Source organism: Tetrao urogallus (assembly GCF_951394365.1).
Source record: "Tetrao urogallus genome assembly, chromosome: 7".
NCBI classification, from domain to species: Eukaryota; Metazoa; Chordata; class Aves; order Galliformes; family Phasianidae; genus Tetrao; species Tetrao urogallus.
Genome location: NC_136820.1, coordinates 35,430,916 through 35,448,389, shown reverse-complemented (window position 1 = coordinate 35,448,389; position 17,474 = coordinate 35,430,916). Strand labels below are relative to the sequence as shown.

The window sequence follows — 17,474 nt, the reverse complement described above, 5'->3', positions numbered from 1 at the left end:
GAGAACATGTTGTGCTATTTCTCATCCATATAAATCCGACCTTGCATTATTTCACAGCTTTCTAGCCGAAGAGTGAAAGATTTGGAGTAATTAACAGCCCTGGCAAAGCATCATTTAACAAGTGAAGTAATTCCCTCACGTGATGTTTAATTCCGCACCTTCACAATGCCATTCTACAATGGACGTAAACACTGCCTGTAAAGTGCCAAAAAGTAAAACAAGCAACAAACACAGAAAGCTCTACCAACATTTTTGTTATTATTTTGGATATATTTTTAAATCCAGCAGTCATCCTGGCATTTTCTTTACATTTTTACTTGGATGCTTTGCAGGTTTCTCTTATATATATGAAGATACAAACAGAGCCATAAATAAAATAAATGTGGATGTTTTTGTATGTGCAATCTGTGCCTGAGCATTGCTAAGAATATGAATTTTCTTTGCCCAGCAGAGGTCCCCCTCTATGAAGTCTGTGTGGGAAGAGCCACCCTTCAGAGTTCCTCTCCCGACTACCCACTCCAGCGGTGCCGCCGCAGCCATGAACACAAACAGTGCTATGGGACAGCAGGAGGAGGCACTCAAGCAGGGGCCTTATCTGTGGAAAGCAGGTGAAAAATTCGGCATATGTCCAGCTTTTTGGAAGCTGAAATGAGCCAGGTTCTGCTTTAGCTGGATCTGATTTTCGATCAAAGATTTACAGCAGGAGTCTATCTCATCTGAAGCTTTGGAAGCCAAAACAGGTGGGCAGGCTGGAGATAAACCATGCTATCATTTGTGCCTCCAAATGAAGATGGAAAATTTTCTGCTATCCATATTCCAAGCGAATTTAGCAAGATTCAACAAATAAAAAAAAATAGTTTGTCTAATTTGTTGTGTTTTTGTTTTTTTTTTTAATGAACATGTACATAATATATTTTTTCTCTGCAAGGATATGCAACTTTTATTTGTCCTACTATGCTTTTCTGTAAGTTACCTCTCAGTAGTTCTTAAAGTTGAAGTTCTGCGCTCGACGGGATGTCTCTTCCTTTTTGTGGTAGAGCTGCTGTCCTTTGAGGTGGAACCAGTAGATGAAATTTCATGGTAGTAGATATCTAAATCTAGCACCTTGCCCAGACTGTCAATAAATAAGTAATCTAAGTCAACAGTTCCACTTTTGAACAGTATATTGAACATTCAAAAGTAATACAACCAGATATCATTTCTGTGTTGAGAATGTAAAGAATATATGTGAACATAAGAAGTGATTCTCTGGCATGTAACTGCTGTATGATGCAGATGCTGATAATCTTGCAATGCCTAGGTACTTGCAGATGTTCATAAAGCAAACGTAACTAAAAAGGTCTGAGTTTACTACTGCATTCAGTAGGGATGCATGTTTATGTTACAATTCATCTGATATATTTTAGGCATCTCTCTTAGGAAGATATGAATAATTTTCCTAAAGATACCTATTTTTTTTTCCATTTTATTATATGAAAAGAGTCTAAAGCAAACAGTTCAGATACTGGTGCCAATAATGCAGATGTCTGTATGTTTTTAGAATGTTAAAACAGAATGTAATATGTACAAAAAAACCCCACCACAATCCAAATATCCAGTTTAGAAAGGTTAGGGAAAAAATCTATCCTAAAAGCAACCTGAAGAAGAACCTTCAGAATTCTGTTCTCACAGTGGTAGAAATAACTCTTTGATTTCAATTGGTATGTTCAAATAATGTAGAGTCACCACACGAAAGAAGATGCTGTCATGGAACTGCTTAACCAAATCTAAGATAAGTGAAGCCAAACTGAGGCAAGATGGGAAAATTATTATTACTGTATTATTATTATTATTACTATTGTTCGCTAAACGTAATATAACTGTATTATTTGAAGAGCTGTAACTTAGAACTGACATGGATGTTAAGTGAGTCCTTTAAGCAGTTGCATAATGAAGTGCAATTTAAACAGTGGTTGAATGAAGCTATATGCACATATTAAGGGCATATATGTAATATAACTTCATTTAGGATATATTTTTTTGATATAGTGCTTGTATTCTGCAGCCTCAGCCAAGGATAGCACTGAAAGCCCATTCACACACTGCTCAAGTACCTTTCCTCTCTGAACAGGCTTCCATAGAATTACAGTGTCCCTAGGGAGCAACAGAAAAGCTGATGTATATGAACACAAATAATAGGGTGCTAGGATGTAAGGCAGAAGCTGTGAACCAGAGCCTAAAGCACATGTAAGAATCTTAAATACAGAAAGGCAGGGTGTATGTACTGTTTCCTTTATTTCTACAGAGATCTATCAAAACAGGTTAGTTACACGGTGAAGAGGAGATTTCTGGTTGAAATTTCAATGGCTACACTGCTTTACCTGTTATTATTATCTTACAGTTGTATTAATATCTTACTGTTTCCATTTTTTATTATTATTGCCAAACCACTGTATATTTGTAGGAGAGAATTTTAACAGTCTTCGTATTTTGGCTAACAAAAGAGAAGTGGTTGCTCATTTGCTTTGACTGGAATTTTAAGCACCTTCAATTATTTTCTGTGTCAGAACTATCTTTGCTGTGGACCTTATCTTAACTTATTATTGTGCTTGTGTTGCCATGGTAAAGGGCCATGCTGCAGTAAAACCAAACAACTGAATTCCATAATGGATTTTTGTCGCTGAAAATTGCATATTTAACTTTGTGTATGATGCCCTTCTTCTGAATCACCAAATTACTGTGCATTTTTAATGCTTTATTTCCCTAGTTGAAGTGCAGCTAAGAACTATGTCTAGACTACTAAAAAGACAATAGTGAAATAATGGAAAAAATTACCTTTCTTTTCTTGGTTTCCGTTTTTCATCTTGTACTGATTTCTAAAACAAACCACAGAGTAATTAAAGAAATACTAAGAAGAAAGTTTATGCAAAGATGCAATTCATCGGTATGCTTGGTGGGGGAAGCGTTGTGTATTTTTTGAAAATACACAAAAGAAAGTACATAGAACTTATTTGTGGAGTAACAGATCAAGTGCACCAGCAAAAGCTCAGCATCTTTGTGACTAAACATGTCACTGAGAATGTGTTAGCACTGGTACTCCCAAAAATCAGTTACCATGCTTCGGGAAAAAAAAAAATAACAACAACCAACAAACCAGTGGAAATTGACTAGAATTTATGAATTGTACACTGCTTAGTCACTGAGAATCGGGGATCCTGATGGACACCTCAGTATGCAGGCAAATGCACAAGACAACAAGACATATAATTTCAAAATGATAGACTGATTTATAAAACAAAACAATAGAAGTCCCAAGTAAACTGTGACTTGCATGACCAATGGCTACCATCAGGTTTCACTTAATCTTGATATGCAAGATGAGTCAGAATGGAACTTGTCTCACATCTGTAGTGTGATGTGAAAGAAATACCTGCTTTTGTAGGAGGGGCCATAAGGCAAAGGAAATTAAAAAAAAAAAAGCAACATGTTCTCATACTGTGCTTTAACTTTCAGGTAATCTGGGAATGATAATCATTACCCTGTAAGAGCTGCTGGTCATGGAGATTTTTTGTAAGGCAGAAAAGCCATGAAAGATGGGAAAGCTGACTGCCTTCTGGTATCTCAAATCAGAGCTCAGTGTCTTGTCCAGTGTCCAAGGGCAGAAGAAGAGGTATGTTCACTTCCTAAGCTTCAGTACAAATTGATAGCGAATCTTTACCTCACCAGTAAATTTTAAAGTTCTAAAGGAAAGACAGACTTCCCTTTTCTACAGTTTCTTGAAAAACACAATTAATTGAAAGCAATACTAGCTAATATATTGGAAAATTGCTGCTAAAAACTTGTTGAAAAAGTCTCCAACATCACTGCAGTTTTTGTTTGCACTGATGCGATGCCATTTTTCTGATACGGAGTTGGCTGCATAACAGATTTGTTTTCATAAAATAAAATGTTCCTGCCTGTATTGCCTCAGCTTTCTAAATAGGCATTTGCTTTAGAATTATACTGAATTATACTTCTCAGACATTTTACAATACAGAATACAGTGTCATGTCTTTCATTTTAGCCCTTTATCTTACCAATCTTGTTTTCACAAAACACATCTTATTCTTACATACCAGTTTATTTTTAAGAATATCATTTCATTTTAGAATGCAATTGTTCCAAAGCTGTGTTATTTACAAGCCCCCATAATAAACCATAGCTGTATTTGTCTTTTTTGGCATGCCAGACACAAGTCTCCCTGCAGGCCCCTGTGACACCTTCTGTTGAAAGGAGAAGCAATTGCTACGGTTATTTTATTAGCTGGGCTCTCACCGGCTGCTAAAATAGGTCAGTAACATAACAGGCACCTCGAGCAAATGAGTTTAATTGCTTTTCTGTTGGAACTGCTTTCTGAGCTGCTTTCACGCTTTCTCTCTTTTTGCTTACTTTCTTGCTTCCCCCCCATATATTAAGGGCACCTAAGTCAAGAATGGAAAGCAGACCTTGGTATCTGAACTTGGACTGAGGGCTATATATAGAGACCCTCAAATCCATTAGTCTCCTGAGCTGTTTGTATTTGCCAATTCCTTCATAATCACAATCTGACACATTTGTAAAGGAAGTTACAGTGTGCATACTAATACAGCCTATTTTAATATTTGCTCTCTCTGCAAGATCAAGCACTAATTTATACGCTCAGAATAGCTCTCCAAATGAACCTGCTTTTCCCCATGACTTATAAAGAATCTACAGAGAGCAGGCACTTATTTTAGGTATTGAAAGTGCAAATGCTGCTTATGCATATTATAAATGTAGATACGTTCAGGTACAAAAGTAAATATTGGCCCAATTTAGGGCTCCAAGCAGAGTAACTGCACCTTACTAATTTCAAATCTGGTTTGAGATTTGATGTTTTTGCAGGGCACAGCTCTCATGCTGCATCAGAAATGAACACAAGAACTAGGCAATTAAAAAGTATTTTTAGGTGGGAATTATCTGGCAGTTTAAGCCCACAGCAGCTTGCTAAACTCACATGTATTAAAGTGTAGTAGGTGGAGTCTTCAGGGTTATTTAATGTCTTGGGCTTCCGCGGCCTCCTTGGGGGTCTTTTCAGGGGGCGAGTGTCTTCTACTTTGGCTGTAACTGTGAAAAAACAGAAAATAGCAAAGCTTATTTCTTCATAGAATAGAATAGAAAGAGAGGAAGATTTCACCAGAGAGGAAGATTTCACCAAAGAGTAAAAAAACCATCCATTTAGCCACTTTTACTGCTTACAGTCACTCAAGAATGCAACTGTTTGGAGCAATTCTGCAATCAGACTGGAAAGGAGAATGAATTTACTCATTTGAGCTCTGATGACCCACACGGACACATGCCATGTAGTGAACGCCACTCTGGAGTATGCCAGCACTCTGCCTGGCATAGATTTCTCCTTAGTAGGGCTGGTGCTGCTCACTGAGAGAGAGGCTCTGAAGGGCAGCGTCTGTTGGAATGCCACCAGCTCACGACAGGGAGCTGTGCAGGGTTGTGATATTAATCACTGAGGTGCCAAACAGGAGAAACAGCATTAAATCTCTTCTCTCCCTGATTCAAAGGCCGGACCTCTATGCTATCATGGTGTAGGTTTTCCCCAGGGTCTCCTGCTGAAGCTGTTCTGTGTGAAGTCAAAAAACGTACCACTGGGCAGTGTGACAATGCACACTGCACCCACTGCAATCTAGTCTGCATTCTTTAGTTTACTCAACTTGTGGACTCTGCTTTTGCAGAAATCTTCTACAGAAATGGAAAGAATGTTTTCATTCTAAAGGAAATAAAACCAAGAATTTACACAAAACGGAAACTGCTGTCCACTAGTTGTCTCCCAGCTCCAGGCTGGATGCTGACTCATGGGCTGCACGAGTCCCTGAAAGAAGCCATCTCTGCACATATAATTGAAGATAGTGAGGGTGGAATAAATAGCTAGCTGTCAATGAGCTAATGAAATGCATTCTGCTCATCTACTGCTTCATATGAAGCAACTCTGACTCCATAACCCAGATGTGCTAATTACACATGATTGCATCTCAGAAGGAAGAACATATTTTGTTCTCTAATGGCCACCAGAAACTCTTACACTGTTAAAATGAAACCTCTCCCCTGTACGTCAGACATCTTTTTAATTAAGGAGAAAGCACAATCATTTCAAATGAGAAATGGTCAGTAATGCATCATTGTTGACTCCTGCAAAATTAGCCGTGTAAGTTTTTTGTTAGGTATGATAAATAAAGGCTTGTAAAGGTCATGGATATACAGAGGAGCCAGAGTGAATAATGTTCATTTAAATTGTAGTGGGATAATGATTACATTCATTGTCTTAGTTTCTCATCTGAAATGCAGACGGCTTCTCACGTAATGAATGAAACAAGTACTTTTTAACATTTTGCAATGTAAGAGAACAATGGTGTTTTTCTAAGTCAAGGTACAGATAATTCCTATGAAACAATGAGATTCAGGTGCAATAAATTCATTTCACTAACCTGTATGAAATATAAATTACATTCTTTTATTTGAAATGGTATGGCAGGCCTGACTATGCTCCACATGGGCTGTTGTTACTCTGCTACATTTCATGTGGGCCTCCTGTAGTTATCTGAGGTTCCCTTTGGGGACAGTAGAAGAAAACCTTCCCTATTGTATTCTTAAAACCAACAGGAGCCTAACTGGAAACAATACCTTAAAAAAAAAAGCAACACTTAAAACTAAATTAAAAAAAAAAAAAAAAAAAAGCAAAAACCACAACTCAAAACAAAAAGAAAAGCTCAATCCCTTAAAATTCTACATAATTCAAAAGAAACAACAAACTGCTTGTGTGTAGGACAAAAACAACATCAAAGATCCTGACTGCATGAAAATCTGGAAAAAGAACATGGAATCAAACTGTGGGCTCTAAGAAAATCTTAAGATTCCAATAATACTTATTTTTTTTAATTTTCCCTTAAGAATTCATAAAATGTATGCTGCTACATCATTGAATTCATCATTGTCAAGCATATTAGAGCATTCTCTTATTCTATATTACAATTATTCCGACTGAAATTAGTTGTATGTTTCTCATATATTTGTTCTGCAAAAACATATTCCAAAAATCATTTTGACAATGGGGGTTTAGTAAAAAACAGGTTTTTATCTTGGCCTGCGCACTGTGCATATCTATGAGCTATTCTGAAGAACTGAGGGGACAGAAGCATTATCCTGAGGCAGCCAGTCTTCTCAGCTCGGACATCAACCATTCCTTTATAAAATTACACAGAGAACAGAAAATGTCATTCTGAGTTTTGCCTTCAAATTACACAGTGGGTAAAAGAAGCTTGATGGATTTAGCTTTCTTTGTTTCACCATAAAGTAAACTTGTGATTTGCATCAGTGCTTAGATTTGTGTGCTTGTTGCTACTGAAACACAGCTGATGTGGTAGTAGTTAGTTGTGGTATTGGATAATTCCCTGCACAGAGTAAGGTTTGCTTTTTGCTGCTACAAATTTGTAGCAGCAAATCTGCTTTCCAGAAATCATTTACTCAGTCAAGTTAAAGGTGGAAGGCAAATTAAATATCTAGGCTTGATAAATGGTCAGTTTGATGTGCTTGTTTTCCAGATGGTCTATACCTTTCTGCAGCAAGCAATGGAGCAGAACAGAGTAAAATCATTCACTTATTAACAGGCAAAATATGTTGCTTCGTTACATAGAAAAGCTTTCTTTCAGAGCACTACAGTAAAATATCTTATTGCCTTTTCTGTTTAAAACTTGAAATATCTGCAGGAAGATCTGGTCCTGTGTTTTTGATCTGAAAGGGAAAACTGATGCTTCTACCTAATGAACATTTAAATATGCATGCCACAAAAATGATAAAAGTCCATTCAAAGAATCATACAATTATTAAGGTTGGAAAAGACCATTATTATCACCTAGTCCAACCATCACCACCATGCCCACTAACCGTATCCCTCAGTGCCACGTCCACACGTTTCTTGAACACCTCCAGGCATGGTGACTCCACAACCTCTCTGGGCAGCCAATGCCCAACCACTCTTTCAAAGAAGAAAATTTTCCTAAATTTCCACAGGGCAGTTAGCCTGTGCTCTGTGGTTGCACAGACACAAACAGTGCTGCTGCACTGCCACGTGCCTTAGTGCAGTGCACAGGAGAAATTAGAAACAAAGACATTTGAAAATTCACTGACATTATTTTTTAAGATTTTACCAACAGGAAGATGGGTCAAACAAATTTGAAAGCTGGAAGATTTCCTTCAAACTACAGAAAATTTGGAAAGCAGTGTCTATCTGAAACATTGAAGAACGGGAAAGAAATGCTTGAATAAAGATGAGTCAGTATCACTTGTCCTTTAGGCTGAACCTTCTGCACATCCTGACATACAGTGATAACCTTGGAAGACAACAATCTAGAGGAATCTACATCTATGGATGCTAATGCAAATTACCATCTGTCTTACAACGGATCACATACTAAGTACTGAAGAAATAGAGAGGCTACAGCTACGATAAACATCTGAGCAATGAAAGGTCTTTATTTATTAGGTCACCTGGAGAAACAGTTAAACCTGTCTGCATGTCACTGAAGTGACATGGTACTTGTTTCATTCAGTACTGCTCCACATCTTATGCAGATGGGAAGGATAAAGCCAGCCCCAGAATAAAGCAGGAAGAAAAAACAGGCAGGAGATCCAGTAATTGTCTGGGTTTCGCTGAGGAGACTGGAAGTAACCAGAAAAATGCAGGTATAGTAACCGGAACTACAGAATATGATAATAATAAATTAGCAGCTATTGACCTTCCTCTTCCCTGCAAAGGCTGCCCAGGAAATCTGTGTAAGTAGTGCTCAGCAGCAGGGGGGTTCCGGGTGAAGACCCCACCTGTGTCACAGCTTTGTGGAGCTGAACGGGTTCTTGGCTGTTCTGAAGTGCCTTGTACCATGAGAATTTCAGTCTAAATACAGAAAATTCTCTTCCAGAGATTTTGTACTTGCAATGTCATTTAATACTTACAAGGATGGGCATTGTTATTCATCTGGTGGAAAAAAAGATAATTGTTTCCATATGATCAAGTTCCCTTCCTTCAGTTTTTGACCTCAAAAACTACACTGTGGCCTACTACATTTGTGCATCTGTTCTAACCTCAAATGACCCCAAGGCTCACTAGGAGTCCAAAGGGGCAGCCATTTTGGGATGCAAATGGGATGCAGCCATTTTGTTTAGCTGAATGTATTTAGTAAGCAGATGCAACTGAGTCGGTGATTTGAGCTACAGGGAATATTGCTTATTCTAGGAACCTTGTACAGTGTGCCTTATGCATTTTTATAAATACAAATAAATTCACTTATGAACAACTTAACCTTGTAGATTTAATATTCATTAAAACTTTTGGCTTGAATGTTCTTTAAACTGCAGGATTTACATTTTTATTAAAATAAACAGCTTTGAAAATCTGAACACTTGTCACAGTTTGCCATCCAGCTTTCCCACAGTTCCTCCCCTTCTGTGGATAGCAATATAATAGGATATTTTATCACAGTAAATTCTCAGATGGATAAAGGCCACCTATCCACTGATGAAGGCAGACAAGCATTGCTATCTGTCATAAAGCCATAAAATACACATCTCATGTTACAGTTATAAAATGATGTAAGAAACTAATGAAGCTGAAGAAGGTGTATAAATAAGTGCAAACCACCAGAGTAATAAGATATAGACGTGATCTGAAGAACAGCTGAAGCTCAACAAACACTGCTGTAGGGCAGGAAAACAAAAATGGCCCAAGAGGGAAACCCAAAGTAAAAACTGTAAATGTGTATAAATCATACTGAAACACAATGCAGGGAAGAAAACAAGAAAGCTCCTCCCTATTTAAAATACAGTGCATCACTCACGTCTTCCTGCCTCACTTTAGCATGGCAGTCTGCAGCACAACACCTCAAGTCTTTATTTTACACAGTTGCCTAACTCATGGCTTACAATGTTTAAGGGCAAGGTAGGAGTTCAGTCGCAGCTTTGTAGTCGAATAGCACCCACAATTCCATTCTAAAAGCATCTACCTTTGAAAAGGTCAAAGAAAACACTGTCCAAAGATAGACTACCAGTACCATTGCTGACATTTTTTGCAAAAGACAATTAGACATTATTAACAAGCATTTAATTTTTGCACCTGTAAATTAAAGAGAAAGTTAAAATAGGGGCCTAGTATCAAATCCAAATTTTCTTAAATACCATGCCTAGTGCACAAAAGAATAAAGTGTTGTCATGTCATATATTTATTGGGAGAAAAAAAAATGAAGAAAATAAATTCTTTTGTTAATATCACATAGCATCATTTTGTAAAAAATTAAATTTCTTTCTTTTCATCAAAATGAGGCTGAAGTCATGGTTTCTTATGCAACTCAACACTATTTTCATGGTTGACTTACAAAGTGTTAGGACTTGGTTCAAAGAAATGTATGACACTCGTTACATCTGCGTTAAAAAGGATACAAGCAGCACTTTCACACACTTCATCACTGGGAAAACGTTGTATTATGACACTGCAGGGGTACAGAATAGTGACATGTTCCAAGATAAAGTGAAGGTAAGTGGCTGACTGGTAAACACTTTAAGTGGGATTGCATTCACAGGTGATAAACTCTGGCATCCTTTTGTCTCCTGTGGAGCTAATTTATAGCAATGCTTAGGGAGGACTTTGTACTACCCTGCTGCTGATACAGTTTTATCCTATTCACTTGTTGAATTCATGAGACCTTTAGCTGTCAAACAGCTGCCCTTGTCTTGGTTGTATTTTGGGAACCCACTGCCCATACTAACTGGAACATAAGTAACTTTGGAATATGTTTTCACAAGTAGTATACTCTTAACTACAGAAGTTAAAAGTATGCTAATTACTAATAAGAATTTACTTATAATTTTAAAGTCATTCCCATCAACATTAGGAGGAATTAGAATTTTTTATAGACTCAATTGCACTTCTGGGTAGCTTAAAATTTTACTCAGCAAAAATGTGCCCAACTTTGGTAAAACATTTGACATAATACCTAATATAGCCTTGTATTTTACCCACTGCATACAATACTGAGCAACAATGAGTAAAAAAGAGCCAATGTGGAATTTTTACCAAATAAATGTACCTCTAGAGATGCTATGACTAGGTCTTACAAAGATTCATTCACCAATTTTAACAAGCACTGAAACAAAATACCAAGAAAAAGGTAAACGTGTAAATCTCTACCAGGCTTGGATATTTCTCTGGAAAATGCCCTTGAGAACATGAATAGGAGTTGTTTCTTTACAGTCCTGCTGACAAAAGAAAAATTCTTCCTAACTGTTAGGTTCAACATTACCTGACTGACAAACATGAGAAGAATGTTGGTTGTTAGTTTGCTTATCTTTGGACATCATCACAGGTCTCAGCTGATGTGACAGTATCATTTCATTTAATTTTTGCTGCAATGCTAAGTAGTCTTCAGATAATTTTGATATCTGAAAGATATAACACAGAATTTCTCATTGTTATATAGATATATATGTTCCAAGCAAACAAAAGATAAAATGGTGGACTGGAGAATGAATTTAAAACATACTGCTCCAGCTGCTACAGTGCAGGTCTCTACCACACTCAATCTCTCAGTCCTCTCCTTAAAAAACAACTCAGCAAAGAAAAGTGTAGGAAATCCCACACTGCCACCCAGTCCTGCTGCTATTTGATACTGGTTCATTCAGGTGAGCAGGGGCTGCTTTGGTGACAATGGGATGCAAAACAGCTTCTGCAACAGGACACTTTTCTGAACATGTTTAAGTTCATGGCATTGACAAACAACTTGCATTTATGTTTACAGAGACATTAAGGCCTTGCCTGGTCAATGTATACTTCAAAGAAAGTCAGAGCTTCTGCATTTGGGTTAATACTGACATAATTTTTTCCCCAGTTTTTTAACTTCATTTTCCCCTTCTTTCTGAAAAAGGGTATTTCTCTTGCAGCCCAAATATGCATTTCTATGCAACGCTCATTAAAAAAACATCAGTCTCAGCTGAGAGAATGACAACCTGGTTCTACTGAAGCCAGTAAAATGACTCTGCCATTCTGTCATTGCTCAGCTTGTTACATATATTTCATTTATAAGCTTCTTACCTGCCGTGAAAAGGCTGCTAAATCACAAGTCTCTTTTTCAGATCCTCCCTTCTGTGTCTTAGAGCCCTCAACCTCTGTCACAGTGCTTTCCTTATTTTTTTTTGTTTGGGGATCTTTATTTTGAATGCGTACTGCTTCTGTTGACTCCATTGCAGTGTTCTCTTGACTTTTGCAAGGTAATTTCCCTTCTTTTCTGAGTTGTCCTCTCCTTCTGTAACCCCGGTAATTGCTCTGAATAACCACTGCTGCTTTCTCTTTGTCCTCTAAACTTTGTTGTTCTGCTTCACTTTGCTTCTGTGAACCTCTTACAGACTCTTTTCTTACAATTCCTTTACATCCTCTAGGTATCATTTCTTGTTTTAGATCGTTTCTTTCCATATCCTTGTTGGTCTCAGGCTGGACCACAGCAGATTCTTGATTTTGCCCATCTGCGCTGAGTGTGTCTTGGTTAGCTTGCTCCTGCTGGGGACCAGGTTCAGCTGTGATTTTGACAGAAGCTTTGCTGGATGATTCCTTCGAGGATGCCTGTTCTTCACCTTCATCAAAATGCTCTACTGCAGACCTCTGCTTCACAGAAGCTCTCTCTTCTTTAGTAGATATTACCTTTTGCTTCTGTACATTTCCTATGTCACCATTCCCAGTGTGTTCATTATCATCAACACCTTCTCCTTGAGTCTCCTCATTCTCTGCTTCTTCCAGTGTAACATCTTCAGCTGGCTGCAGCTGTGCTTCAAGATATTCCACAACAGATAATTCTTCCTCTGCTATTTTTTTGCGTTCTTCCTTTATTTTCTTACGGGCTCTGTAGCCCCTGTAATTGCTTTGAACAACGATAGCTGCTTCTTCTTCTGTTTTAGGAAGGGCACTCTTCACTCTAGCTGTATGTTCCTCATTTTCTTGAAGTTCTTTGTCCTTTTCCTTTTCACTAGAGGATGCTGCATTCTCAGTTTCTTTCTTTCTAAGAGATTCTCTAAATGGAATAGAGTTTGGGGGAAAATTACAGTTGAAGGAGATGAAAGATAATGACAGCTTTGCAATTCCCTTTTGTGAACTACCATCGTGTAGCAAATGGCAATTTGATAGATTGTAACATGGTGAAAATTCAGTGCATATAGCTAGAATTAGGGCCACAGTGTTCCTGCCCATTGTCTCCTGAGAAAGACTATGGACTCCTTTACAGCTGTTCTCTACCTCTCCGGACCACTCTACAGTTGCTGAAATGCTGTCACTGAAAACAAGGCTGTGATGGCAAGTGCTCCACTTCAGACTGGGACTACCACCATGCTGCAGGGATGTTTACAATGTGATTCACCTCCCCTTACTTTCCTTTGTCTGATCTGAGCAAGTCATCTAGGTTTCTGCTTGTCGTCTCCTATGTTTATCAGGCACTGACTTAAGACGAGAGCAGTTCCTTGCAGATGCCTACTTCTTGTTCTTCTCTGAGCATTTTCTTGCAATGAGCCCATTCCAAAAAGAGATTCATTTACAGGTTGTATTAACATTATAGTATCTCCTGGGCTTGAAAATACAAGAAAATTGCCTATGGACATTAAAAGAACTCAAAGTGAATATACATTAGTATATATATCTCTAGAATAATTTGTTTCAGTACATCACATGCAGTTACTGAAAAGGGACACAGTGACATAAGAGACAGAAAATGTTACTACCTCCTCTTTTTGAAGCTCTTCCTCTCCTTATATCCCCTGTAGTGAGATTGAATTGTTGTTGCTGCTTTGTTCCTTTCCTCAGTTAGTTCTTTTCTCTTCTTCCTGAGTAAGTATCCTCTGGCAACTGATAGTAAATCGTAATATAAACAACCTTAGGCAACAAACAATGGATACCCCCAAAATTTCAGACACATGGTAACAGTATTCAAGAAGTAAACCAACAGTAAAAGGGAGAAATAAGGAAACACAGACTGGGGTGGTAATTCTGGTTATGTTCAGCTGAAATTACTTTTTTTCAGAAAAATTGTTGAGATTTCAGAAAGCTGCAGCTGTTCTATGTGAAGATACAACCAAGGTTTTCCTCAGTATTTTGCTGGACTAAAGAAAATAAAGGAAGACATAGAAAGAAACATTGCTGCTGAGGTACCTCCAGAGCCCCGTGCTCTATGCTTCATGTACCTGCTTTGCCTACTTCAGGCAATTGATGTGACTCCAGGTCCCTCATTTCCCAGCGAAATACTTGACTATCACAATACAGAGAATACCAGCCTTTCTTTTGGCAGAGACATGGAACTTTAATTCCTTAGGTAAACATTTACTTGATCAGATAAAAATCTGAAAATGTTATAGCTCAGCAGTAAGAGCAGACCTAGCTCATAATCCTCTTGCTCAGTACTTTGTGAGAGGTGCAAATTCAAGAGTCTCTGACATGCAGGCACCCTCACCATTATGCCAGCTGGTAGTTTAAGGGCTGGGATTCAACTCCAGGTGAAGGTGACTGAAGTGAGGTGTGTGTATGAATGTGTTTACAATTGTCCTTTGTCTCCAAGCTCTCATTAAAGTCGATGCCTAGTCACTAGAGGCTTGATGCCCTTGCTGGCATATGGCATCAGGCTCATTTAAGAATGGAAAAGGAGAATAAGTAGTCTGTTCTAGCATGTTCATAAAACTTTATGCTAGGTTTTGTTTTTCTTTAGTGTTCCCTCCTCACAATTTAGACTAGCCTGGGCTCCTCTAGGTGCCATGGATCAGTCTAAGAAGCACTGTATGAAAGGGACATAAATTACTTACTGATAACTGGATGTAAGTTAAAGGAACCAAAATACTTACTGGAAATGGCACAATTGGTTTCATACTGCTACCTGACAAGGCTATTGAAAAGTGCAAATTATAAAGCACTTTGTATACTTCCCCAGTTTCTTGGACTTCCTGAGCAAATTCCCATTCTATTTCCATACAAAAAAAAAGTCAATAGGAGATATTTAAAATATATCAAGTGACACTGTCAGTGGAAATGCCACATAAGCCAAGCATGCTCTCTTTAGACTTATGAATGTCTGACCTTTGAAGTTGGCTGAAACCTTTCTTTTGAGACAGTAGTCTCAACACTGTTTTCAAACCAGAAGAGGAGTTTTGTATTGCTTTAAGAATAAATAGGAAAAAATTACTGTGAGAGGTAACATTGGCTCAGTGCCATTAACAGATGCATCTGACAATGACTAAAACCAATACTAGTGTTGGTACATACCCACAAAGGCATACTGGAGATAGTTTAGATCTAGATAGCTCGCTTACTGGCAACATTAGCTTATATTTGGGGTTACCACCTTTGTAATTACTGAAGGTGCACTGCAGATTTGAGCCAATTTTTTTCAGACCCGTGCCTCTTTAGTTGTATAGACACTTATTTCAGAGCTGCCTAGACTACATCTGGCTTTGGGATGTCTCTGCAGGGACAGGGGAGAAAGAAATATAGGAAGGGAAAAAGACATAGCATACAACTAGGTGCAAGGTGATAACTGCTGCTGAAGAGAAATACTAGTTGGCTAGCTCAGATTGAGCCCTGGCAAAAAGAAGTCAGACATGAGTGCAAGTACAGGTTGTCGTCTTCTCAAACGTAACAACTATCACTGATACGTAACAAAACCTATTCCTAGCAGAACAGCATGAACACACACATTACATGGAGATCATGTCATACGGGGTTTCAGCAGCACCAGCTGCAATAATTAGATGTATCAGACTGGGAGTGAAAAGTCTTGCTATGGCATTTTGCCAGACCACTTCATAGCTGTAGAACATGACTCTGCTGCTTTGAGGTACCAGTAGTGGAATACATCAATCTGCCTCAACCTCTGCAGATAGCTACATGATGGATAAATTATACCTCAGAAAGTGTAAATTAGCATAGTCAGTAGTGTGCTTAGGTCAGAGCAAAGAATCTGGATCAATGTATTTTGTTTGGGTAGAACATTAAAAACCAGGAAAGCAAACAATTCTTACTTGCTTGAAGTCTGATGATGTATTTTTCAATTTTTTGATTATGTTTTGCATTCTGGTATTCTTTGCGAGCAACAAAACCCCTGTAAGCTGGAAAGAGATGTGAAAAAATAAAGAATCCATTAGGTACACAAAAGGGTTTAAGAATAAAATAAGTCTGGAAGGAATTACAGACTTCCATTAAAATATTTTTATAAAAATTTTGCAGGCTTTATCTTTCCAAAACCAGCAAACAAGCATAAGCACTATGAACCTCCATTAAAATTACATTTTCTGGCGAGTTATGTTACTATGAATGAAATGAATACAAAACACAGGAGAATCAGAATGTACAGCAAGATGATGTATGAAATGTATTAAAAATTTCAGCTGATGTCTCCATCAACAGTGTAATTGGTCTTATTATCTGGGATGTTTAATCCATTATATTTTTATTATTATATTACACAACCTTGACAGAGCATGCTAGAATATTATTAATAACACTATCATTTACAGAATCACATCCTTCCATTTAAAAAATTGTCTTTAAAGGTAATATTGATAAATGCAACTTCAGTAAGAAGACCGTCCTAAACTGTTCAAAAGAAATTTTTCTTCACAAGAGCAGAAATGAAGTATCAGACATTTTGTAAAATATAACAACAGTAAAACAGCAAAATCCATATCCAGCAAGCGCAGCTGCATACACGTGCTAACTTTAAGCAAATCTTCAAATGTTTTAAAGCTATTACCTGATTGTATTTTAACAGCGCTTTGTTCCCTTTGTTCCTTTATCTTTTTGTATCTCCTTGAGCCCAGCCATCCTCTGACATAAGCTTGAATCAATATAATCCTATCAACTGTCTCTTTGCGCATTAAATTCAGCTGTTCCACGTGATAGTATTTGAGAAATACCTTAAAAAGAGGAAGCAGACAAGCAGTGGTTTTAGTTACTATGGCTTACATAAACTGGCCCCCGCAGTCCCAGTATTCACTCAGTCTACTTAGAATCTACAAGTTACAAGTTGGTGCCAGCAGACCTCTTACTTCTATTACCTAAAAGATCATTTTTGTTAAAGAATCTTGTTTGTTGTAGTATTGTTTTACCTTACTCTCTCGTTCAACATAGGTGATCCAAATCTGGAACTTTCAATGTCTTATTTCCAAGTTTAAATCTAAGGCATAGCTTATTAATTAGATTTATTTTATCAAGCATGAAGCTGATATGAGCTGCTACTGGCCAAAACCTTTTCTTCTCCCATTGTGAGTCTGGTTGCTCCAAGGAAGAATAAGCGGATTCTTACTATCGCATTTTTAGAAATACAATACAAGCAGCATCATTGGTCACATTGGTAAGGTAGACTTCATTACAGTTGATCAGAATTTTAACACATTACTGGGTCAGGATTTCAGCCAGA

At 37.7% G+C, this 17,474-nt stretch overlaps 1 protein-coding gene across 1 annotated transcript in view; it reads right to left on the bottom strand.

Annotated features, from left to right (window-relative positions):
• LOC306948501 (myosin-IIIa-like) overlaps nucleotides 1-17,474 on the bottom strand; it is a gene marked incomplete at both ends in the record, with an annotated part of 57,854 nt that overhangs the window by 1,816 nt on the left and 38,564 nt on the right. Inside the window, 5 exons of the mRNA XM_079538140.1 lie at nucleotides 974-1,114; nucleotides 2,815-2,855; nucleotides 4,994-5,103; nucleotides 11,337-11,475; nucleotides 12,125-13,094. Coding sequence (XP_079394266.1) covers nucleotides 974-1,114; nucleotides 2,815-2,855; nucleotides 4,994-5,103; nucleotides 11,337-11,475; nucleotides 12,125-13,094 — 1,401 coding nt within the window. The remainder of the gene's footprint in view (nucleotides 1-973; nucleotides 1,115-2,814; nucleotides 2,856-4,993; nucleotides 5,104-11,336; nucleotides 11,476-12,124; nucleotides 13,095-17,474) is intronic.